This window comes from Aethalodelphis obliquidens, unplaced genomic scaffold (genome assembly GCF_003676395.1).
Source record: "Aethalodelphis obliquidens isolate GAN/ISIS:26980383/991018 unplaced genomic scaffold, ASM367639v1 scaffold87, whole genome shotgun sequence".
NCBI lineage: Eukaryota > Metazoa > Chordata > Mammalia > Artiodactyla > Delphinidae > Aethalodelphis > Aethalodelphis obliquidens.
In genome coordinates, this window is record NW_020838031.1 from 5971921 (window position 1) to 5996080 (window position 24160).

At 44.8% G+C, this 24160-nt stretch overlaps 2 protein-coding genes across 8 annotated transcripts in view; one reads left to right on the plus strand and one right to left on the minus strand.

Moving 5' to 3' along the window:
* The window catches only part of TBCE (tubulin folding cofactor E), a 110226-nt gene extending 88361 nt beyond the window's left edge, over positions 1-21865 (plus strand). For 2 of the 5 annotated variants that reach the window (XM_027093969.1, XM_027093970.1), the window contains exons 4-17: positions 1077-1262; positions 5839-5927; positions 10651-10750; positions 11896-11998; positions 13358-13434; positions 14719-14814; positions 15359-15423; positions 15514-15578; positions 15947-16099; positions 16650-16803; positions 18252-18320; positions 18841-18900; positions 21318-21409; positions 21578-21865. In XM_027093969.1, coding sequence (XP_026949770.1) covers positions 1077-1262; positions 5839-5927; positions 10651-10750; positions 11896-11998; positions 13358-13434; positions 14719-14814; positions 15359-15423; positions 15514-15578; positions 15947-16099; positions 16650-16803; positions 18252-18320; positions 18841-18900; positions 21318-21409; positions 21578-21670 — 1402 coding nt within the window. In that variant the 3' untranslated portion in view covers positions 21671-21865. Of the gene's footprint in view, positions 1-1076; positions 1263-5780; positions 5928-10650; positions 10751-11895; positions 11999-13357; positions 13435-14718; positions 14815-15358; positions 15424-15513; positions 15579-15946; positions 16100-16649; positions 16804-17475; positions 17598-18251; positions 18411-18840; positions 18901-21317; positions 21410-21577 lie in introns of those variants that run through there. The other 3 variants (XM_027093971.1, XR_003430185.1, XR_003430187.1) reach the window with 3 other exon arrangements.
* The window catches only part of B3GALNT2 (beta-1,3-N-acetylgalactosaminyltransferase 2), a 58324-nt gene continuing 54646 nt past the window's right edge, over positions 20483-24160 (minus strand). For all 3 annotated transcript variants that reach the window (XM_027093975.1, XM_027093972.1, XM_027093973.1), the window contains 2 exons: positions 23040-23201; positions 20483-21393 (listed from right to left, as the gene is read on the minus strand). In XM_027093975.1, the coding sequence (XP_026949776.1) occupies positions 23061-23201 (141 nt within the window). In that variant the 3' untranslated portion in view covers positions 20483-21393; positions 23040-23060. The remainder of the gene's footprint in view (positions 21394-23039; positions 23202-24160) is intronic.

The following is a 24160-nucleotide window of genomic DNA, read 5'->3' on the forward strand; positions in this document are numbered from 1 at the left end:
TTGTGTCATGGACAATTTGGTTCAATTTTTAGAAATCTCAGCATTATTCTGTAAGTAATTTTATTAAGTATTATAGGTAGAATATTTTAATGACTGCATCTGTCTGGTTTACTTAATAGTTCCTGTCCAGCTGGCATTTTTATGGTTTCCAGAGTTGCTCAGTTACCGAAAAAATGCTATTATATAGAATCTTTGTAGAAGCGATTTTGTTTTTATTTTTAAATTATTGCCTGCTGACAAATTCCCAGGAGTATGATTATACAATCAAGAACTAACCCAACCTTTCAGTCTTTGAGTGTTAGGACTTTATTTTTTGCTAGATTTGTTGACAATAGTTTCATTGCTTGAATTTACATTTCTTTTTTTAAAATATTTTATTTATTTAATTTTTTGGCTGGGTCTTTGTTGTGGTGCGCGGGCTTCTGTCTAGCTGTGGCGCACAGGCTCCAGGGTGTGTGGGCTCTGTAGTTTGCCGCACGCAGGCTCTCTTGTTGAGGTGTGAGAGCTCAGTAGTTGTGGCGTGTGGGCTTAGTTGCCCCGCAGCATGTAGTTCCCCGACCAGGGATCGAACCCATGTCCCCTGCATTGGAAAGTGGATTCTTTACCACTGGACCACCAGGGAAGTCCCAATTTACATTTCTTAATTATTAGCAAGGTGAGACTTTTCCCCCATGGATTTAATACTTCTCTTTCCTCTTTTGTGAATCATCTGTTCAATCTGTCTGTTTATCTATTGGGATTTTACATGCTTGCATCAGCACACAACCCTTTATAATCAATTGTATGAATTACCCTTTTTTTTTTAGTATATTACTCTCCCTTTTATGCTGATTCTACTTTTTCAGCATACAGAAAATTTTGAAAACCTTCAGAACATTGCCTTATGGTAGATGATACTTTCTTTTTCCTTCTTTTTAAAAATTGTTTAATTGCTTTTATTTGCTAATATATTCGTAAATGCAGGCATTTTACATTTGTGGCAGAGTGACAGTTTATAAAGGATTTTTGTGTGTGTGATCTTATTTAAAGGTCCCCATAGATGATATTTTCTCTGTTCCGTTTCTCTCCTTTCCCAGGCACCCAACGGGAGGTTCCTTCATTCGTCCAAACAAAGTAAATTTTGGAGTAGACTTTCTCACTGCAATTAAGAACCGCTATGCTTTAGAGGATGAACCAGAGGAAGAGGGAAAAGAGCAAATTGTTACAATTGGAAATAAACCTGTGGAAACCATTGGTTTTGACTCTGTTGTAAAACAGCAAAGGTAAGTGGAACTGATAATGGTAGAGCCGACTTTCACAGTTTCATCAAAGTTCAGGATTTAAGGTCAGCCGACTGCATGTCAGTGCTCAGAACTTTGCTTCCAAAGTGGTCTTATCTTTTCTGCAGAACAGTAAATTGAGATCAGAGGAATCCAAGGATTGAGTATTCAGGGAAATTAAAGTCCTTATTTTAACACAGGACTTTCCTAGATTGGAAATGAAACACTGATTTGCCCATTATGAATATTTATACCATACTCTGTTGTATTGACTGACTATTAAGGAACTAAGGTTGATGTCTGGATGATAAGTCAAAAATGGAAACAGAAGTCTACATTGTTACCTGTGCCGTGTAGCACGATGGCACCTTCTAGAACCCAGTGGTTCCCATCTCTGGATGCACACCCGCATCACCTAGGCTCCTTTTGAAACATTGCAGAATCCTGGGCCCCATCCCAGACCTACTAGATCAGAATACCATGCATGGGCTCTTGCTTTTAAGAAGTACCCACAAGTGACTGTGTCGCAGTCTGAGGGGCACTACATAATGCATTTTGAAACTGCTGCATTTGAACTTTCTCTGTCCTCTCCAACTCTCTGAACGCAGTGATGCTCTGTAGACAGGCTCACTGCTCATTCGGAGGCACCACGTGAACCAGAGAGCGTGGAAGCTGATATTCACACAGAACTGCACACAACTGCACATGAACCCCCCAGGTTACGCTGGTTTAGCAGCGATGGTCAGTGCGTGGTGTTTGACCCTGACCTGGATGAGGCGTCCAAGTAATGACCCCTGGTGGCCACTTTGGAGAGTAGATTTGCCGCTACTTGGCATAGGCCTGCGATCTTTTACTTTGTCTCTGAAGTATTGAACTGTCGTTTTGTTCAAAGTAAAATTCTTCGCTATCTTTTTGTTGCTCTTGTTGTTGTTATTGTCATTAAGATTTAACATGATACAGAATTTAAGTGCACATGGGGACAGTGTTGAAGAGTAAATACATTTCTTTCTTTTTAAAAAAATTTTTAATTTTGTTTGGAAATTGTGGCCACACTGCACGGCCTGCAGGATCTCAGTTTCCCAGCCAGGGATTGAATCCGGGCCATGGCAGTGAAGGCGCCAAGTCCTAACCACTAGACCATCAAGGAACTCCCAGTAAATTCATTTCTTGATATCTCTGCTTTTTAGCACAGATGACCAGCGTTAAAAAAAAAGAAAAGAAAAAGAAAACGCAAAATAAATCAAGATTTTTGAAAAAGCAATAACTTGACAGTTAATTACAAACAATATACATTCATTGTTGAGGATTTAGAATATATAAATTGAACAAAAGAGAATCATGACTAATGCACCACTGAGAGATTACTAACGTGAATGGTTTTTGCTGTTGATTTATAGAGCTATGTGCTTCATAGGGTTAGAGTTCTTTGCTTTATTTTTTCCACTTATTTATTTTTTAATTAATTTATTTTGGCTGCTTTGAGTCTTAGTTGCAGCATACGGGCTCCTTCAGTTGCGGCACACAGACTTCTTAGTTGCAGCATGCATGTGGGATCTAGTTCACTGACCAGGGATCAAACCCTGGCCCCCTGCGTTGGGAGTGCGGAGTCTTACCCACTGGACCACCAGAGAAGTCCCTATTTTTTCCATTTAAAATGCAAATATTTAAGTATCATTTACCCAAAAGAGGCACTTCCCCCCCCCCCAATTGGTTAATCTCTATCAGAGAACACCATGGGCTCTGTGAATATTAACAACAGATGCGAACAGATTTTTCCTCCCCTTGTTTATGAGCAGCTGCATAACTCATGAAGTTTTCTGGTGAATGACTCTACTGCCTGAGTATCGGTGTGTTCAGTAATTAGCCAGTGTCTTTCCTGGAAAGCACCCAATGTTGGAGCCAGTCAGGCTGGGTTCAGGTGTCAGCTAAGCCACTTTCTAGCCCTGACAGCAGTTAGAGTTAGTTAATTCTGGCTTCTAAGCCTAGTTTCCTCATTTCCAAAGTAATACCTAAGCTGTTAGAGCTGTTGGGAATAGCGGTTGAGATCCTGCCGTGAATGGTAGGCATCGCTGCTGGGGATGGAAACCTCTACTTTCAGCCATTGTATTGTCTCCTGATTAATTCCAGCTGACCAGCTTTGAGTTTGTAGCACTGAGAAAAGACATAATAAAGGAATCAAAACCAAATAAAGACCATTACGTGTGGTTTCTCCTTGGAGATGGCTGTGGCTCTGGAGTGGTGTCTGAATTCAGACCTGAATCCCTAAGCTTTGTACCAAGGTTTCCCGGGCCTGCAGGAAACTCACTGGGGCACAACAGGATATTTTGAATTTTAGAGGGAAACAGTGACATCTGTCGGACACGGTGCAAACTAGTAGTTGGAGCTAGTTCAGTTTCATGATAGTCCTACTGTTCCTTTCCATCGTGTCATTTCCCTGCAGAGCTGGGTTTTTGGCCGTTCTTGTGCTGAAAGAAAAGCCAGTATCTCCTGAAAATCATCATGGAACGGGAAGAGGAGGTGGTGAGGGTCCAGTCTGATTCCAGGGTTCGGGAAGTTGTGCAGTGCCCACTAGACAGACACTAGTTTGGTAGGACATAAATAATTATTAAGTTGTTTGGCCCTAACTGCTTACTAAATGGAACTGTGAGGTGTTTCTTTTGGCCTAGGGGCACCTTGGAAAATTACTGAAACACTGTGAAGGGCCCTGTGAACTGAGGAAGTTTGGGAGCCTCTGCCTTGGAACATTGCTGCCATCTTTTCCCCCTAGTTTCTGGTGATTGTAATAGCTGATGCCTTGCATGGTGGTCTTAGTATTCCCCCCAAAGGTTTTCAGTTTTATGTTTATTTTTATAAATGCTTATAAAGTGACTTACTGTATGTCACACAATATTCTGAGAGTTTCACAAATACTGACTCACTAAATTATCATAGCATGGACTTCCCTGGTGGCACAGTGGTTAAGCATCCTCCTGCCAGTGCAGGGGACACGGGTTCGAGCCCTGGTCTGGGAATATCCCACAAGCCACCGAGCAACTAAGCCCACATGCCACAACTACTGAGCCCACGGGCCTAGAGTCCATGCTCCGCAACAAGAGAAGCCACCTCTGTGAGAAGCCTGCACACCGCAAAGAGTAGCCCCCTCTCCCAACGAGAGAAAGACTGCATGCAGCAACGAAGACCCAGCGCAGCCGAAAATAAATTAATTTTTAAAAATTATCATAGCATTTTAAAATTGTAAAATATACATAATGCGTGATTTACCATCTTAACCATTTTTAAGCGTATAGTTCAGCAGCGTTCGGTACATTCCCACTGTTGTGCAGCCGTCATCACCTTCCACCTTCAGAACCTTTTCGTCTTCCCAAACTGAAACCCTGTAACCCTTCAGTAACAGCTGCGCATCTCTCCCCACCCAGCCCCTGGCAACCACCGTTCTACTTATGTCTCTGTGAAGTCGATGCCCACTTAGGTGCCTCATATAAATGCAGTCATACAGTGTTTGTCCTTTTGTGACTGGTCTATTTCACTCAGCATAATGTCATCCAGGTTCACAAATGTTGCAGCATGTGTCAGAATTTCTTTCCTTTTCAAGGCTGAACAATACTCCATTGTATGGATTGACCACACTTTATTCGTCGGTCAGTGGACACTTGGTTTGCTTACATATGACGGTTGTGAGTAACGCTGCCGTGGATGTGGGTGTGTAGATGTGGATTCTGAGGCACACGGATGTGAACTCACCCAATACCAGAGGAGCAGTGGAATCGGGATTGGAACCCAGGCAGTCTGGCTCCAGACCCTGTGTTCTTAACTCTCCGGCACTGTAACACATGGGCTCTTTTAATGAATAGAACAACACAGCTTCTCTACACTGAAAAAGTGGCTTCTGAGAGTATCTAGAAAAGCTGAAGACACGCACTCACGCTCTCTAGGCTGTATCCCTAGAGAGACTTTCCCACGTGAGCACAAAAACTATACAGTGGTGTGTCCTTCAGCACTGTTGGGACTAATCTGCCTGTCCCAGGGGAGGAAATAAATTACCTGTGGTCTTTCCGTATAGTAACAGACTACAAGGTGTGAAGGTGTGTGCTCTGGAGCACATGTCCCCATAGCTACATCTTACTGCTGAATAACGTACTATTGAGGGAAAATGTCAGTTGCAGGAGGATATACGCAGTACACTACCATTTATGTCAAATTTCATAATATACAGAAATGCTGTAATTGTTTAGGGACATAGAAATATGTAGTAAAGCTATTAAGAAATGCTTAAGATTAAGTCAGCGTCGAACGCAGTGCCCTGGTTCCCTACGTGGAACAGAGGAGGAGGGGAGGGGGTGATGGAAAGGGACGCAGAGGACTTCACTTATGTGTGTCATGTTTGTAACGCTTTGTTTCTTTTTCTTTTTTTTTTTCTTTTTTTACAGTAATGCTTTATTTCTTAAGTTGGGTGGTGGCTCCTGGAATTTGTTATTTCTGGTGCCTTTTTATATGTCTGAAATACTTTTCAATTTTTTAAAGGGCCAATGGATAGCGTACCTGTTTATGCATACATGTGAACTATGTGTTTTTCATGCAGTCAGCTGAGCAAGTTGCAGGAAGTTTCTTTGAGGAACTGCACAGTAAATGGTCCTGGAGACAAAGGAGGAATTGCCAAAGCTTGTCCTAGTATCCTTCCCAATGAGAAGTCGTCACTAGGGTCTGACTGGCTTTGACACTTGAGTGAGACACCCTGGTTGCCTACCCAGTGTCCATTCTCCTAACAGGGACTCGGTCTCACCTGGGGTTGTCCCCGCCCAGGTAAATTGTTACCTTCCTAGACCCTTTGCTTTCAGGTGAGGCAGTGCGACTCGCCCCATCCAGGGAGATGTAACATGGGAGTTTCTGGTTGGGGCTCCTTCAAGGGGGACAGACGTGGCTGGATCTGCTTCTGTCCGTTGCCCTCTGTCCTCCCCTGCCTTGAGCGCAGACAGAACGCCCAGGGCTCAGCAGCCAACCTGTGGGAAGAATGCCATCCAGGGTGACCTGGGAGGGAAGGGATGGAGAGGGGCCGGCATCCTGGATGGTACCCGGGCCACTGCGCCAGCCCCAGCTGCCTTCCTGTGAGGGAAGAAGATAAACTCTTTCCTTTATTAAGGTTCCTGTTCATGCAGCTGGATGCAGTTTTGTTATAATACCTCAAAACAGACTTTTCCAAAGTTGGTCATCTCATCTCTACCTTCTCTTACGAGTGTGTTCTTTTGCCCTGTATTAGTCTTATTCCCACAACTAAAAATACAGGAGGTAAGTTTAAAAGAATTCCCAGTAAACTTGCTCCATTTTGTAGTCTGGTGGAACACAGTTCAAGTGCTGCTTGGATCTGTGTCTCCTGGGCTGCAGTCTAAACAAACCCCAAATAAATGCATTTTTTTGGCCTTAAAAAAAAAAACCCAGTGGCGAATGAAATAGACTTTCTCTAAGCGAATGAAATAGACTTTCTCTGACTTTAAAAGGTCTTCTCCCAATTCCTTAAGTCTGCCTAGTCTGTACATAATAGTTTATGCAGAAGGTAGCAGCTTACAATCAGGTTTCTTGACTGAAGAGATGGCAGATGAGAGTAACTTTCTTCAGCAAAATGTTTCTAACCACCCTGGTGGTACCTGCTTTGTGGTGACAGGAAAGGTCGTTCCCTCTGCAGGTTAGGCAGCTGGGTCAGGGCATTTCGGGGTGTGGAATGGAGCTTGTAAGGAGCAGAGTGCCACAGAGGTGCCCGGCGCATTCTGGAATCTGCCTGGCCTCCTCCTAAGTGGTTTTGGAAGACTGGGAATCGGGCGGTTCTAGGCTCATCTTCAACACAGGAAAGATCTGGTCGCAGAGGGGTTTGGGCATGTGAATTGTTTGGTTGATTGGAGTTGTCAGCGGTGTGCTGGGGAATCAGCGTCTCGTTTGTTCATGCCGCGCTCTCTGCTGGGGAAGAACGTCCCCTAAGACGTGAGGCAATGAGGTTTGGTGAGATAACCAAGTCACCGCTGATATCTGCGGACTCAGTGATGAATGCCTTGCACTTGCTGATTGAATTCTTGCGCGAAGTTGAAGGATTGCCTGGTGTGTTTAATCCAGTCACCGTTTTTAGGCTGATTCCTCTCTGAGGTCATTCGCTCAGCTGGGGCTGAAGGCAGTGGGAGTGTGTCAGGTTGGCGAGCTCCGCTGGGGAAGAGATGCCTCACCAGCTGGCTCTGAACGTGGGGAAGATCCTCTGCCCACAGGAACAAGAGCACCAGGAGCTCCCTGGACTGCGCGCGCACGCGTGTGTGTGCGCGCATGTGTGTGTGTGCACACGCGTGTGGGGCCGACATTCACGACTGCTGGCCTGTCTGGAGTTGATATGAGAATGCAGGTGGTGCCTGTGATCTGTACAGACTAGCAGAAATATGTATAATTCTGGCTACACAATGGAAAGCATGAGTGAGTGGAGAATGACTGGCCTCGAACCCTTTCCCACCAACCTAATGGCCCAGAGTTAGCAGAGGCGGTGGAAATGACAGGCGGCTGGAGTTGGACCGCCAGCCCCGAGACGTGCCGGCTCAGCCATCGCATGAGGGCCCGCGGCTGGGGTGGAGCGGCTGTGGGACACAGGCGGCACGAGGGGCCGCGCTGCGGGACCGGCGGGAACGCCCACGTCGGGGTCGAGCCCCTGTGCTCCTGTGGCGGCTTTGAGACCCTCCGAGGGAGCTTTCAGCCAGGTGGCTGCCGAGGACGCTCTGTCCACCTGGTGTCCAGCAGGCACGTGCTTACAACTCTCCTGCTGATTCGGCACCTTTAGGTGGTAGTTGTTCTACTAGGGAAAAAAAGCCCAGCTTTTCTTTGCCGTTTCCGCCACTGAGCTTCACGCTGTCGGCAGTGAGACCCAGAGCTTGGATGCGTCGTGCTGCTCTGTGTCTCATCTTTAGGGCAAGAATCCCGCCCCCAGGGTTCTGGGCGTTATTTCCGAGCCCCTGCTGCGCCCCGGGTTTTTCTAGAGTCTCCTTAGGTCGGGAGGCGGCAAGCTGTTCCCTAAAGAGCCAAAGAGTAAATAGCTTAGGCCTGCGACCCACCAGCAAACTGGAGGAGGTTGTGTGGATGCTTACAGGACCGCCTGAAACACAAGCATTTAAAACCGTCAGAACGGTGCTTAGCTCTCTGGCCTCAGTTCACCCTCAGCCAGCGGGAGCCGGCACAGGGTCTGGCGTGCCTGTGCCGGCCGGGTGGGGTTCATCCCCTTCTGTGCATTTCCACTGCCTTCTTTCCCCTCTTCCAGCCACCTCGTGGAGCTTCCTAACTGGTACCTGCCTAAAAGGCTTTCTTCTTCAACCAACCCTGTTGATTGACGCCACTATTTTTATTAAAAGTTACTTTCTCCGTGTTTTATGTGTAAAGACGCCCTGTGGCATAGTGGGCTTTAAGGAAATGGGCTTTGGATTGAGGCTGATTTGGGTTTAAATTCACACCTTTTGGTCTGCACCAGGCGCACGGTTACCGACTGCTCTGCGCCTCCGTTTTTTTCCTTCCATGATAAAGGAGAACGCTTCCGGCACCCAGTGGACCACGCAGGATGCAGGCGGTGGTGGTTCTTTGATCCTGGCTCTCTTTCCCGCTTTGGCCTCTCCTCCTCAGCCTCTCCTGCAGAGGTCGCTGCGCCCCAGGCTCAGACCCCTGACCCTTGGCCTCTCTGTTCACACTTGTTCCTGAGGAGACGTGTCCAGCCTGCGGATGCCGGGCTCCTGCACTTCGGCCTCTAGCCCAGACCTGTCGCCACTCAGACTTGTTTGTCTGCTGTGTATCTGATACCTGTTTGGGTGTTTCATGGTCATCTCGAATTGAACACGTTGGGACATTAAGTCCCCTGAAACTTGCTCATCTGTAGTCTTTCCTGTCTCGGTAAAGGGAAGTTCCAGGGGCACTGGCCAAAAACCCTGCAGGTAATTTAACTCTTCCTTTTTTCTCACCTCTCTCATCTGAATCCAGCGGCAAGTCCCAGCAGCTCCGCTTTCCTGCTAGGACACCGAACCTGACATCCCCATCCCCTCCAGCGCCCAGTCGGGCCTGAGCCCAGACTGCTCAGGAACCTGCGCCTCCTTTTTCTGCTCCGTCTTCATTTCCCTGCAGTCTGTGCCTTAGCACAGCAGCAGAGTGACCTTTTAAAGGCCTAGCTCCGCTCACACCAGTAGCTCCCCTTTCAGGCAGAGACTAAATAAAGTCCCGCAAGGCCGTTTGTGATCGGGCCTGGCCCCCGAGGCCTCGGGGACCTCCCTTCCAGACCCCCAGCCCCTCTGCCCGGGCACACGGGAGCTTGCCGTCCCGGCCGTAGGCCACACCTGTTCCGACCTCTGGGCTTTTGCTATGTTGTCCCTTCTGCCCTGGTGCTCTTCTCCGGGATGGCATTCCCTCATTTCCTTGAGTTCTCTGCTCACACATCACCTTAGAGAAGGTGGTCTTCCATGAGCAACGTGTATAAATTGCTCACACACCCCCTCCGCTGCAGGCCCGGCGCTGGTACTCTGATATGTGTCTGTATCTGGCACGCCAGAGCTGCAGTGCTTACTGATCGGCGTGTTCACTGCTAGACACCTGGCCCCCAGCCATCATTTGCAGAATAGAGGAATGAACTGCACAGCTTCTGCACGTATCAGAGTAGCGTGTGAGATTCTCCTTGAGCTGGGCCAGTCCTGCTCCAGGCTTCTTTCTGTCTCTTGCCCAGGGGTTTGGCCTCTTGATAGCACTGCCACCACTCCCCCCTGGCATCAGGTGCCTTTCTCTTTCTGTTCTACTGGTTTACCCCCTCTGGATTCCTGTACCAGGGATGGTGGGTGTCACACTCACTCCGTCCAACCCACAGGAGACCCTCAGAATTGCAGGCCTTTCTTAGCACTTTTGAACATGTGTCCAAGCTAACCCGGTTGGCCCCCGGAGGTGCCTCTCCTTACTTGGATTCCTGCAGCACAGAGCTCAGCGGTGCCCTCCAGGAGGAGATGCATGTGCTTGATGTGAGGCTGCAGGGGCTCCTCAGTGCCAAGGGCAAGGCCCCTGGGCGCACCTGAGGTGCTCGATGATCACAGTTACCATCACTGTTGGTTTTTCTCTTTTTGTTGGATAATGCTAGAATGGTTTAGCATTGACAACATTTGCTTCTCACTCATTTGATTGTCTGTGTCTGTCGCAAGTTTGTAGCATGTGACAATGAACTTTTTAGTTTCTGGATGAAGAGCTGGATGATTAAAATGGGTAAAAGTAATATGTGCTCATGAAAAAATTTCAAGCAGAATAGAAGGTATAAAGTGAAAAGGGAACAATCCCATGTTCCAGAGTTGAGGTAATTACCATCCTGTCTTTTATGAATCTTTCCATATTGCTGTTTCTTAACATGTGCATTTAGATGTTAGAAGCATAGATTTGTCAAAAAACCTGTTGTCATCATGGGATGAAGTCGTAGATATTGCTGATCAGCTCAAGCACCTGGAAGTCCTTAATCTCAGGTATGAACGCGCGGTTGCCTAATTGTCGGCATCTCTGTGGGAAAGAGCTGGGGAGGACGGCTTAGTTGAATTTATTTATCTAAGTTTAACTTATTCCTTAATATTCTTTGATGATTCTAGTTTTTCAAATGGTCACCTGAGGTGATTCATTAATAGGTAACGTGTTTTACTTTTGACGCGGGCAGCGGGGCAGGGTGGCTACTGCACTGAGCTGGAAGGTCTTCGTGCTTCTTACAGGCCTGACCGTAGAAGATGGCCCATCTGGGGACTCGGATATTTAAGTGGGCAGAAGGAGATGTGATTAACCTTCCAGCACCTAATTGCTTTAGGAATGAGTCATGTCATCGGGTGCTGCTTAATTCAGTTCTGATAAGGAATTTTCACTGAGCTCTGTATGTAACTAATGTCACAATTTTCCAGGCCTTCTTGAGTATCTGATTAGTTTTAATCTCAGAACCTAACTTTCCCAGGGCTCGGCCAGGAACCCCCTTTCACACCTGAGCCAACTTTACACGTACAGGTGAGTTGTTCCTGGCTCAGGCAGGTTCAGTGGAGCAGTTGGACAGGCCTAAATTAGTTATCCTTGCAAATAGAGCACAGAGTGTACTTCGACCCATGGCGTCACCTTTTCTGGAAATAAGGGCTTTAATGGTATCTTCATTCACAGTGACTGTCAAGATGGGGTACCTTCTGAGATAGGATCTTGAGAGAGAACTTCAGGGCAGTAATTTATTTCATCCATCCTGTTAGCAGGCTCTGTTTAGAAGCAGAATTCTGGCCCACAGCCTAGCACGTCAGTAAGACTCTTGAGAGCGGGACTGAATTTTACAGCGTCCAGAGCCACAGCTTGTGCGGCCAGAAGCTGACCTCACAGATCAGTGCCTGAGCCTTGTGTTTCAGGAAACCTGCAGCCTCACCGCGGCCCTAACCCCATAAACACACCTCTGCCTGTTAGATACCAAGTTGTATCTTGTAACTATTAAAAATTAGATAGTCTTGACTCACGTTGTGTTTAGTATAATCGCATTTTAAGGTTGAAACAAACCAGACTCCTCATATCAAATCCCAAAGTACTGCTTTCAGTGACTGTCCCAGTTGGGCCTCCTCTATCACCATAAGCTCATCGTGTCTCTTCTTCTACACAGTGAAAACAAACTAAAATTTCCCTCCGGTTCACCATCTCCAACTGGAACATTTTCTGCATTGAAGGTTTTAGTTCTTAACCGGATAGGAATCACATGGACGGAGGTAAACATATTTCTTTGGTTTGTTACCCAGTAATAAACAGTTTTAAATTCTTGGTTTAATGGGGGATTGAAGCTCAGCGGTGGCTTCATTTATCATCCTATTATCCAGATAATAGGGTTCTTTCAACGGCCTTACAGAAAGGAGTTACAGAATCCTCATAGTTAGAAGGTGGTGTCTCAGAATCCATCCTGTTCTCTTGGGCCTCTGATTAGTCCTGGTGTCTCCTGAGCAGTGGCTCACCTGGTGGTCTGCACCCAGTACGTGCTGAGCTTTGAAAAGCCTTAAGAGTTAGCTCTGGATTGAGCTTTTAGCTGCCTGAGTTTCCCCACGAGTGTTCTTAGGGCCGAGGCCGAGCCTCAGAAAGGTTCTCACACCCTCTTGTTTGCAGTTCGGCTCCTAGAAGCCACTGCTCATGTACACAGCTGGGCTCGAAAGTGGACTCGTGGGTCCTGGGCCCTGCAGCCTTTGGAACTTAGATCTGGTACTGCTCAGTTCTGTCAGAGGTTAACTGACTTCACACACCCAGAACACTCCACTTTCAAAGCAAGTGCAGATAAATACATCCCAGCAGAGCTGTTCATCTGTGAAGTGCCACCTGGGCACCTCCCCAAGAGATAAGGGGCCTTTCACTTGGGCCGTCCGTGGCTACAGCCGCCCGACTTCCTTCCTAGGGCTCCTTCCTTGAGAGCTGCTCCCTCCAGAACAGGAAGGAAGGGCACGGAGAGACTCTGGAGGCGGAGATGGCAGTAAAGGTCCAGTGAGAAAATGTAAAAATAGTTGTTGATAAAGTGTGTCGTATTAGTACATTCTTTATAAACCCAGATTGGCATTGAGAAGTAAGGAAAGGTGTTTCACACCAAACACAACAAACTGTATCCAATAATGAGAACGTGCTAGGTCACCATCTCCAGTTCCACTTTGTACAGGTCAGGATATGCCTGAATGATGGGCTGATACCTGTCCTGGTCGGTTCCAGGTGCTCGAAGCTGTGTGCTCCCGTGTCATTAAAGTACGGCCCTTTAACACCGTAGTTTTATCAGCCATCCACTGGCACTCCTGGCCTGAGATAGAGTCTGTAACAAAATGTCCAAAGGCATTTTTCTTTCCTTTTTAATTTTATCTTGTTTCATTTTATGTTTTGGCCGCCCCATGCAGCATGCGGGATCTTACTTCCCCCAGTAGGGATCCAGCCTGTGCCCCTGGCACTGTAAGCATGGAGTCTTAACCACTGGACTGCCAGGGAAGTCCCCAAGGCACTTATTTCTACAACAGTAGCTAAACTGCATCCGTGTGGAGGTTCTAGTGATAAGCACGTGGGGAGAATGACCAGTGTTCACCCTGCCTTGACTTTCCCCCCAGGTGCTCCACTGCGCCTCCAGGTGTCCTGTCCTTGAGAAACTGTACCTTGAGTCCAACGGTATCGTCATTTCAGAAAGGTAACCAGGGTTTTACATCAACGCATCGGTCACCATTGTCATTCTTTTTTTTTTTTAATTCAAAAGCATTTTTATGTATTATAGTTTTTCCAAACTTCGAGGGTAAAGAGGTATAATCATTCTCTCTCTGACAAGTAGCTGCGTATCCTTTAGTCACTATGAATAAATAAACATTAAGTTTTAGGAGGATGTGCAAATAAGAATTAGAGAAATGCTTATTATTCATTGCCTTCACAAATTAGAATGTCAACTCAAACTTCACTAAGAGGTTCTAATTGAGGAAACCCCATCAGAGTGAAAGCCTTGAATTAAATATTTTTGAAGCCATGAATTGTATTAGTTTTACATAAATGTATTTAACTTCTGTTTCTAAGTGGGGGTTCTGTAGGAGATGCTCTAAGGATTAAATAATGGATTTTAAATTAGCATTATCTTTTCAAGGTCAATGTACCAAAGTACAGCCCTCCATATCCCTAGGTTCTGCATCCACAGATCCAACCAACCACAGATGGAAAATATTTGGGGGAAAAAAAATTCCAGAAAGTTCCTGAAAGCAAAGCTTGAATTTGCGGGGCACTGGAACTGTTTACATTGTATTAGGTGTTACAAGTACTCTACAGATGATTTAAAATATATGGAGGATGTGTGTAGGTTATATGCAGATGCTATGTCCCTTTATATAAGGGACTTGAGCATCCTCAGCTTTTGGTGTCCACGGGGGTCCTGGAACTAATCCCCCATGGATTCTGAGGGATGACTGTGTGTAAAAAGCTTGTTGTCTTAAGTAGATTAAATATGTTGTTGCCTAATCTTCCTCTTGTGTTGGTATCATTAAATTAGTATGTAAAACAAACTTAAACATGGACACATTTACAGCAAATTCTCAAAGGATTCAAATTAATGAAAATTTACTGTTCAGAATGATTTTATTATACAGGCAAATGTAGTTTTTTAAAAATTAAACTTTTAATTTTGAGGTAATTTTAGATTCACGTGCAGTTATAAGAAATAGTACCCAGAGATCACATGTTCCCATTACCCAGTTTCCCCATTGGTAAGGTCTTTCAAAGCTATGGTCAGTATCACAACTAGGACACTGGTCCAGTCGACAGACAGAACATTCCCATCACCACTAGGATCCTTTATGGTGCCCTTTTATACTCATATCATATACTTGCCTCCCACCCCCTGACCTCTTCTTAACACCAGATGCAGGTATTTTAGGGCCGTATCTTTGAAAACAATTAAGAAATTAATGTTGAAAAAATTTTATCTTCCATACAGGCCGACTGATGTTCTCCAGACAGTCAAGTTGTTAGACCTTTCTTCTAATCAATTAATTGATGAAAACCAGCTGTTTCTCATAGCATATCTGCCCAGGTAACCCGCTCCTAAAATGCCTATTACAATAGTTCTTAGTAAATTTTTAGTGAATGGATCCTATGCTATATATACTTTCTCAGTGGAAATATGATAATGATGATGGAATTCCCAGATTGAGTAGTTCCCTTTGGGAAATTTTTATTTGAATTCATTTAGAGAATTGACTTGTGAACCACATACAGTGTAGTCTATGTCTGTACTAGATCATTGAAGAATGAATAATTTGGCCCTGGTGCTGATATCAAAAGTCTTCATTCATTGAACTTTGGGAAGTAAGACTGTGTCTCTTTGCTCTCTGACACCCATTTAGCACCTAGCACAGCAGGAGGCCCAGGAATTGTTTGATGACTGCAGGATCATCAGAATGTAGCACAGAGAGTCCGCTTTGCATGCCCTAAATTGGACTTCAGGGTTTCTAAGCATTTCTCATGGGATCAAAACCTAGGGTGTAGGAAAAAATTTACAAATCTAGTCTCGTTGATATAGCCCATAGCATTTTATATTGTCCTATGTAATCAAATTTAACATTTTTACATTTCAGATTAGAACAACTAATCCTTTCTGACATTGGACTTGCTTCTATACATTTTCCAGACGCTGGAATTGGTATATGAGATTATTCAGTAACCCCTCCCCCGGCTCCCCCATACTTCAGCTTTGTTTCCCTTCTACTGTGTAACTTAATTCTCCTTCTAGGGTGCAAAACATCAATGTTTCCTTCCTTGCAATACCTTGTACTAAATGACAATCGCATATCACAGGTGAGAGCTTCTTCAGAATGTATGTATTTACATTATCACTTATTTCCATTCTCATGATGCAGTTTGTAGGTTCCTGCTGTTAAAGAATATTTTAAATTGAAAGAGAAATGCTTCCTTGGAGTGAAACTCCTCACACAAACCCAAAAATATTAAGAAAGAGATTAATTCACACTCAACCAGCCCGTCTTTCAGTTTACACGGCACAGTTGTAAAATAGGTGGCCTTCCTCGTGGGTGCTCGCTGCATGGTGAAATTCCATGCCTCCGATGGAACTGGGGACTTTTGCTTTTCTGCTGCTAGTCCGAATAATCTGAAAAATTAACCTGAAACATGTTTATTTTCATATGTTTTCTTTTGCTGGGTTTCAGTGGTCATCTATCAACGAGCTGGATAAGTTACAGAGTCTGCATGCGCTGTCCTGCACCAGAAACCCCCTGACTGAAAGCAGCAAAGACGCACAGACCACACGGCAGTTCATCATTGCCAGGATCGGTCAGCTGAGGACCCTGAACAAGTGTGCGGTGAGTACTGGTGTCCTGACAAGGTGTTTCTTAAACTAGAAACCAAACGGTCCAGTGTAAGGAGAAGTTACAGTGGAAGACCATAAAGGGTATCAGATGTCGTTTCCTCCAAATGGTAAGTATTATTTCCTCTCAATGGCAGTTTTTTCCAGCTCCTCGGGAGGTGGTGTTACACTCAGATGCCTGCAGGGAAAACTGCTGCTCAGCTGCCCTGGCAGGCCCAGTTTTTGTCATTTGAGGCAGGGGAGGAGTACTGGGTACTCTCTCAGTAAGTCAGCTCCTCCAGGCTGAGGACCTCATGTTGTGACCTTGGGCCCCAGGCATAGTCCAGATACTTCCATGAAGAAAAGGATAAAACTGAAATCCACTTTTCTTTTTGAAGAAACTCCTGGATCCTGTTAACATTAAAAAGGAAAGGTAGAAATATATCGTCTTGTCCCTTTCAGTTTTATTATTCTCTACGGGTAGGGGGTGGAGAAAGGAGAGGGTGTCAGACACACTCGTTAGAAAAGTGCTTTAATAGACCTGCTTTTATTTCACATCCATATAGATTCAACGAGAGGAAAGGCGTGGGGCTGAGCTTGATTACCGAAAAGCATTCGGAAATGAATGGAAAAAGGCTGGTGGACATCAAGATCCAGACAAAAACAGACCAAACGAGGAATTTCTTGCAGCCCATCCTAGATACCAGTCACTCTGCCTCAGTACGTACTGTGCACCAGGGCCCTCACGGGGCTGCGGGGGGACTGTCCACTAGGACACAGTTCCCTTTGGGTGTCAAAGGAGGTCCTCAGTGTTGTTGCTTTTCTCCACTGGGTCTTTGTTATACTCATCTAAATGGACAGGAGGGGCTCTAGCAGCTAGTTGGGAGCAGATAATTAATTAAAGAGTCGTCTTTAGAGAAGGTAAATCTGCAGCATCTCTGAGCAGAAGGAGGAGGGGAAGGCAGCTCTTAAACAGAAGTTCTTCTCATCTTAGCATTTACTCACTGAACTTCCGATTCCAGGAGGTGGGTCCCACTTCCTACTTCAGGAAGGGCAGGAAGGCCTCCAGCTTAGCTCAACCCTGGCTATACCCTAGGGCATTTTTTAAATGAAGAACATTTACTGTGGAACCCAGGTGTTGGTGTTTTTAAGCTCTCTCCCCAGGTAATTTTAATGCTCATGAGAGCCGAGTGTAGCTTTCCTGAGTGCTCCGTTCGGCGGGCTCACCAGCCCTGGCGCTTGGTGTGCAAGGCGCTTCCTGACCTCCAGCCTGGCTCCTTGGACACTGAAGCTCCAACTTCAGGACTCTTTGTCCCTGATGTACTTTCCATTTCGATTTCATTATTATTCCAAATTTCCCTCTTATGCAGTTTTCTTTTTTATATATTTAAGAATGTGAGAAGCTCACTGCATAAACACTTCAGGCTGGAACATTATCTTTAAGGAAGAGAAGCTGCCCGTGGGAACTGCTGTCAGATGACTCCATTAGCTGGCCGATTTCCTGGCCACTTGAGGTGAATTCTAAATCACTCGGGGGCAGGGCAGGGACGGCTCTAAAGCAGCCCTGCAGGTATGGCTCACCGTCTCCCCACTAAGAATGTGGAATACAAAGCAGAGCGTGGAGGGTATTTATAGACATTTCGTCCCTGGTGGTCCTGGCAGAAGTGAGAGGAGGAGAAGGGGCTGCTTTCCTTACACCTTACGTAGAGGCTGCATTTCCTGGCAGGGGACCTGGTTTGCAGCGGTGGTTCTGGGTGCCCAGAGCAGCACTGCACGACCTGGCTGAAACCTGGTGAAGGTGTTTGTGAGTCGAGTTTCTCTCAGGTCCCAGAAAGAAAGGGAACTATGACCAAAGGTGAAACTCGCGTCAGCGTTCTCAGTATTTGCAGGCACAGCCTCGTCTTGTCTCTAGGGACCCGTGATGGGACACACGGAAGACAGGAGGGTTCCACGCTTGGCAGCCGTTGCTGTCTGGCCATCCCTCCAAAAAATACACTAAACCAGTAACCAGATAAAAGGAAGCAGATCCCAGGTTCGCATCCAGCTGCTGCTGGGTTCATCCTGGGAAAGGAAAAGGCTAGGTTGACACTTAACCTGTACATTTTTTTTTTTCCCTTACAGTGGCCTTTTGGTTTATCATTCATCCTTTTTCATTTCTCCTTAAACAGAATATGGCGCACCTGAAGATGGGGAACTCAAAGTGCAACAACCATTTTTGCTCAAAAACCAGCTACTAAGTAAGAACCCCACATTCAAAGACCGCTTATTTGTGTTCGAGTCCTTAGATGCTGAAATAGTGATGACCTTATAGGGATTGTTTCTTTTAAGTAAGTACCTAGAGGAGTAGTTCAATTTTTAAAGAAATGATGACTCTCAAACATATCTAAGTTCTGACTTTGAACATGTTAGCAATTCCCATTCTTTAAACTCATTTAACAGTTTCGCACATGTGGGAAGCATTTGAGTAGGAACTGAACTGTGATTTGAAAATTCGTGGCTTTTCTTACACTTGAAAACCTAGATAAAACGTCAGGAAAGAAGTACTAAGGAGAAACGGGAAAGCCATAGAATGTTGGTCCAGCTCTTTTTTGTTGTTGTTAGTAATTCAGTGAAGTATTAATAGAAGGAATTTTAAACATCAATAAGCATCCTATTCCTTTAGTGGGATTTGAGCCAAGTTGTATGAAGAGCTGCATCCTTTGGCCGCGGCTGGTAATGTGCAGGGCTCAATTCGTCTCTTTCCTTTTTTCTTTCAAGCACTGAAGATAAAACATCCTAATCAACTTGATCAGAAAGTCATAGAGAAACAACTGCCAGGTAAGAATGAGTCTCTCTCTCTCCTCCTTATGCTTCTGAATCGCTGGCCCCTCAACTCGAGGTGGCTGGAAGTAAAACATTTCATTCATTTCTGAAGTTGTGGGCTCTTACAGCTTATAGGTTTCCACTAGCTTTTACGTTCTAAAATGCTAACACCATGCTAATAACATCACTCCCCCCTGAAAGTTCAAGTCTCGCATAACTTTCAGCTCATCTAGAGAACAGCTTTGTTTGTTGCGGTTACCTCTTCAGCCAGAGGCAGTAGCCTGGGAGTGCTCGCCCTTCGGGGCCTTCCCCAGGCCCTTTGCTGGTTAGTTCTCACACTGCTGCTCCGGGAGCTTTCCTTGGCCAGAGATGTTCTGGCACTGGGCTTGGGTGCTTTCTATTCCTTACCAGTCAGGAGCCCCTGCAGAGACACCTCTTGGACGCTGTTTTAATGGACACGCTTGAAATGGTTTTCTTTAAAAAAAACTACTTCAGAACTTTAAACCTTGATGCTGTTGGAACTGATTTTGTTTTATTTGGAAAATAAATACTTTTATGTCAACAAAATTAGATCAATGTAACTTACCTTAAACTGTCAGTCAAAAGAAAAATTAGTCTGAATCTCAAAATTAAACTTGATTCACAGTTAAATACTAAAATATAAACAGCTTAAATTTAGCACAGTGAGGATTTGAAGAAGAAATAAAATATCTATTACCGTAAATGACTCTAGTGAAATACCCTTCTGTTTCCCTGTCAGGGCAGTGAATTCACACTGATTTTTTAATTCATTTTTATCAAATAAAACAAGCTTATCATGGTATTGCTTATGGAAGGCTTTGGTTGTGCCCAAAGAAGTACCTTTATGATCCAGAACCATCATCTAGTATCAAATTACCAGTATTGCTCCATTTTTACTTACTAGAAATCCAGTTTCTATGCCTGTGAAGTGTAATGTTGCCACTGTTACATAATGATGAATTAAAATGAGTGGTCCCCGCTTCATTATTCTGTTTTCAGACTTAACTTCTGTCAGTAAGGGCATGCATGGGGACAGACGAGTGGGAGAGGGCCAGGACCTTCTGTTAAAAGCAGTTAGCTTTGGACGTGTTTGCACTTTTCCTTCTCTTACGTGAAATCAACTTGTGGGAACGTGCTCAAGAATGTTCTCGCTAGGGCTGTGTTAAGTTTCCTTTCCTGGGCTTCCCCTGGGAAGGCGCAGAACCCTCTGGGTCAGGCACTGTGGAGAGCGCAAATGAGTGCTGTCCCGGGCTGATGGCTCCTCCCCGACCTCCCACGGTGTTCACGGTCTGAGTTTTATTCATCCTCAGGTGGAACTAGCAGAGATTAGAGAAATTATATGTCATCATTATGCTTCAGGCGATTCCAAATCTGAGTCCTATATTCTCTGAACTCAGCAGAGTTAAGCCAGCACTAACCACCCTCTGCACAAGGAAAGCCAGTCCACCTAAATCTTTTGAAAGGACAAGATTATCTATCATATATTCACAAATAAAAGAGCAAATTATGTTAATCAACACTGTAATCTATTCAGTGTCTATATTCAGTACATAAACAAGAAAAGGGCCAGTTTTTATTCTAAAATAAACATTTATTATCACAAGTTGCATAAAAACAGCTTTTACAAAAATTGTTTTTGATAGAAAAATATTTGTTTGAATACATGTGATTGTTGTAGGAACACCACACTATTGCTGTACCTCCAGCTAAAGCTTCAAAGAAACTGTATTGCTCATAATCAGACATCCAGTATTTACCATACCCATCTTTGGAGAGAAGTTCATAGTGTTTTCTGAACAAACCAAAGCTTTTCCTCATTAAGTTACATTGCCATGCCTGGTGGTCCCTGTATGTGTATCGCATTACACACATAAACCACAATGATTACAGACGGGGAGCGCTGGAAGGGGGCTTGTGGAGCATTAGTCTACACCTCACTTTACAGAGGAGGAAACTAAACCCAGAGAGACTGAGACGCGTCCTCATGGCGCCCGAGCCCCATGCCAGCGTTCTCTCAGTACCTCATAAGTAAGTAAGTAAGCACAAAGGTTTAAAAAGTTAATGATTTCACTCACGTTTATTCTTCTGTGCTGAGAATATGATTTCTGGTTTATTCAGGTTAAGGAGGAACTATTAAACACTGCTGAAATGGTATGAAAACTCATCATCAAAGGGCACTTAGGTCAATCATCGGCTCCGTTTCCCCAGCCTCCCAAACGACCCCCTAAGTGGTGACACTGATCTGGTGGCCCACGTGGTGGGTGAGCCGTTCCCTGATCATTTACCTGGGTAAATTGATAGTATGAAATGACAGTGACAGCTGTCATTACAGTTGTGGTCTTGTCACGTGAGCTCATTTTACAGGTAACTGTCCTTTGAGAGAACTTGATGGTTTTTCTTTTCCTTGATAGAATCCATGACAATTCAAAAGGTGAAAGGCTTGCTGTCACGTCTTCTCAGAGTTCCTGTGTCAGAACTTCTGTTGTCCTATGAAAGTCCCAAAGTAAGTTGCCCAGCAAAACACAAAGTCAGGTTCCCCACACTATGACTTGCTACTAAGCTATGTCTCTACGTAACATGGTCTGATTCTAAATGGAAACCATACATCTTAGTTGGGGGGAGGTTTTGCCACATTTGTCTTAATCACCCCCACCCCTTTGTCTAATTTTAGATGCCGGGCAGAGAGATTGAACTAGAAAATGATCAACAGTCATTACAGTTTTATTCTGTGGAAAATGGAGACTGTCTGTTAGTGCGATGGTAACAGCCAACTAAAAGAGGTTAGACCGCTTATCGTGACTGGGGTTCACTGGAAATTAAGTGACTTATTGGGACAATTCGGTCCAGAACAAATGAGGTTTTACAGGTTGCCCTAAGTGTAAAACAGCTGTATTTTTCACAGGGAAGAGACCATTTCCAGGCTTGTATACAGCCCTAATAAAGGCTTTGCACCTAGTAACGATTTTCAGAGTTTATTTCATAGTTCCTGACTCTTTCATTATGAGAAGATTTAGATACTAAATAGAACCTCGCTAGTCTAAGAAAATCTGAACACGGTTAATGTCTTCATAAGACCAGTTTTAATGGAATCCTCTGTTGATGCTACTGGTTTAAAAGGTTACTAAAATGATTTGGTTGGTCATTTTGGGAAATGTCCCTTAAACTGAAGGAAGCACATCTTCTATGTAGTACAAATGCTATGATTTCTCTTCTCAGTTGCACTGTTTTTTGAGTACTTACAAAAATTAATTACATGCTTTTCCCTAGTTATACCTAAACTGAGAATACATTCTTCTACAGCAGCTTACTAGCGTTGACTGAAATTCAGTTACATTAGGTCAACATTAGGCAATGAAAGGAAGAAAAACAAGATGCTTTCAATGCCAAGGATTTAGAACTATCCATCCCTATGGCATTAAAGCCCTGAGAGGTTTTTGATTTTACTTATATTCACAAAATTTTAGCACTTTAAAAAAATAGGAGTACTAAGCTGTGATCTTCAGGATTTATGTTAAAGGGCAAAAGGAAACTTGGGTGTAATTAGTCCACTTAATAAATGAACTTTAAAACCAAGGCCCAAAACCCAGCGTTACATTGGTTCCTTTTCAAGTTGCCCACTTCATTCAGAGATCCACAAAATCTGACATGATTTCCAGAAACCCCTGACTTTGGTATCAGTGACCACTGCTCATACGTGATCACACAGCATTTCTGTGAGTTCTTTTTGGCCCTTAATTATCCTGCTTAGGCTATCCAGAGCTATTCTGCAATCCAGGTTGAAATTCAAACTTCCAGTTACTACTCAAGATTTCTGAACTAGGCCAAGTTTTAACCAAAAATGATAGGTAATAAATTACTAACAGAAAGGATGCACTAGGACTTGGAAATACTTTTTTCTTTTATAAACAATTTGGTATTTTTCAAATCATCTTCCAATATATAAGTAATTTTTTTCTTACGCTACAGTATCTGTTGATTTTTAAAACGGAAATTTTGTGCAAATGTTAAGAAATACCACATTGGTGACCCGTGAAGGTGCCAGCCAAGAACTATCCTGAAAGACCATATAATCTGCGGCCGAACCTTGGGCTTCCCTCAGACTTCCGCTCAGATCATCCTTCGCCCACCCTGACCTTTAACACTGCGAATTGACCTCATCCTCCTCTTGCTTCACACCGACAAGGATCACCGCACAACTCCTTCAGTTTCCACAGCTGTGTTAGTTCTTGCGGAGAATACTGAGGGGAAGACAGCATTCCTGTTTCACAGGTCTTCTCACACAGCCACAGGCTGTCCTGTTGAAAAACAAAACAAAAGCTGATTTGGGAGCCGTGACACACCTTGCTGGAAGACAGACAGCACGCGTACAGGAGCTTCCAGATCCCAGTGAGGCTGAAGTTATTTCAAAGACAAGTGCATGTGTGAAGCCACTCAGCTTGTGGGGCGTAGGAAAAGCACCCACCGGTGACCCTGAGGCTGTGGAATAAAGAAACAGTGCAGTGTGTGCATTAAGAGTTTGCAAAGGGAGTTCTATCAAGAGAGGGTGTGGAAACCACAAATGCAGAGTTTCGTATTTGCTACTGGAGAAGAGGTGGCCAAATAGCATTATGAACAACAGCAAGTACTGAGGGAATGGTTACAATATTCGGGGGACAATACCAAGTGCTTTATAAATATTATCCAGTTTAATTCTCACAATAACCCTGTGAGGTAGGAATTATTTCCTTTTTACAAGTGAGAAACAAAAGAGTGAAGAAACTTGCTCAAGGTCACGGTGAAGTTCATGCTGGTAGGCTGAGTAGGAAGGATCGAAATGGAGTCTTCTCAGACTCAGAGTCCGAGTTTTCACCCACCAGCCTACTTCCCAGCTCTGTGGACTGGCTTCTGTTTCCAGCAATATAGCAGAATACAGATCCCATTCAACTTGAGAACATAAAAAGGAGGGATATAATAAAAAATGTCTTTTTAAAGGATGGCTGAACTGGTGGCAAAGGAGAGGAAACTGGAGAGTAGAAGGGCCTGGAGTCAGCGTGTGCCTTTTACAGGCCACGCCTGGGGACAGGAGACTGACCACTCCTTCCTACAGAGCCCTGTGCCCCTGGGGGCCGAGAGCCTCCAGGGGTATTAAAGGAAACAGAGAAGGCCTGTCTCTGCCCTGGCCCTGGACGGGTGGGACGGAGAGTCTCCCCTGAGCACCTGGCACCATAGCCCGCACTTAGGTGGGTGCAGCTGGAGTCACATTCTGCGGGGCCAC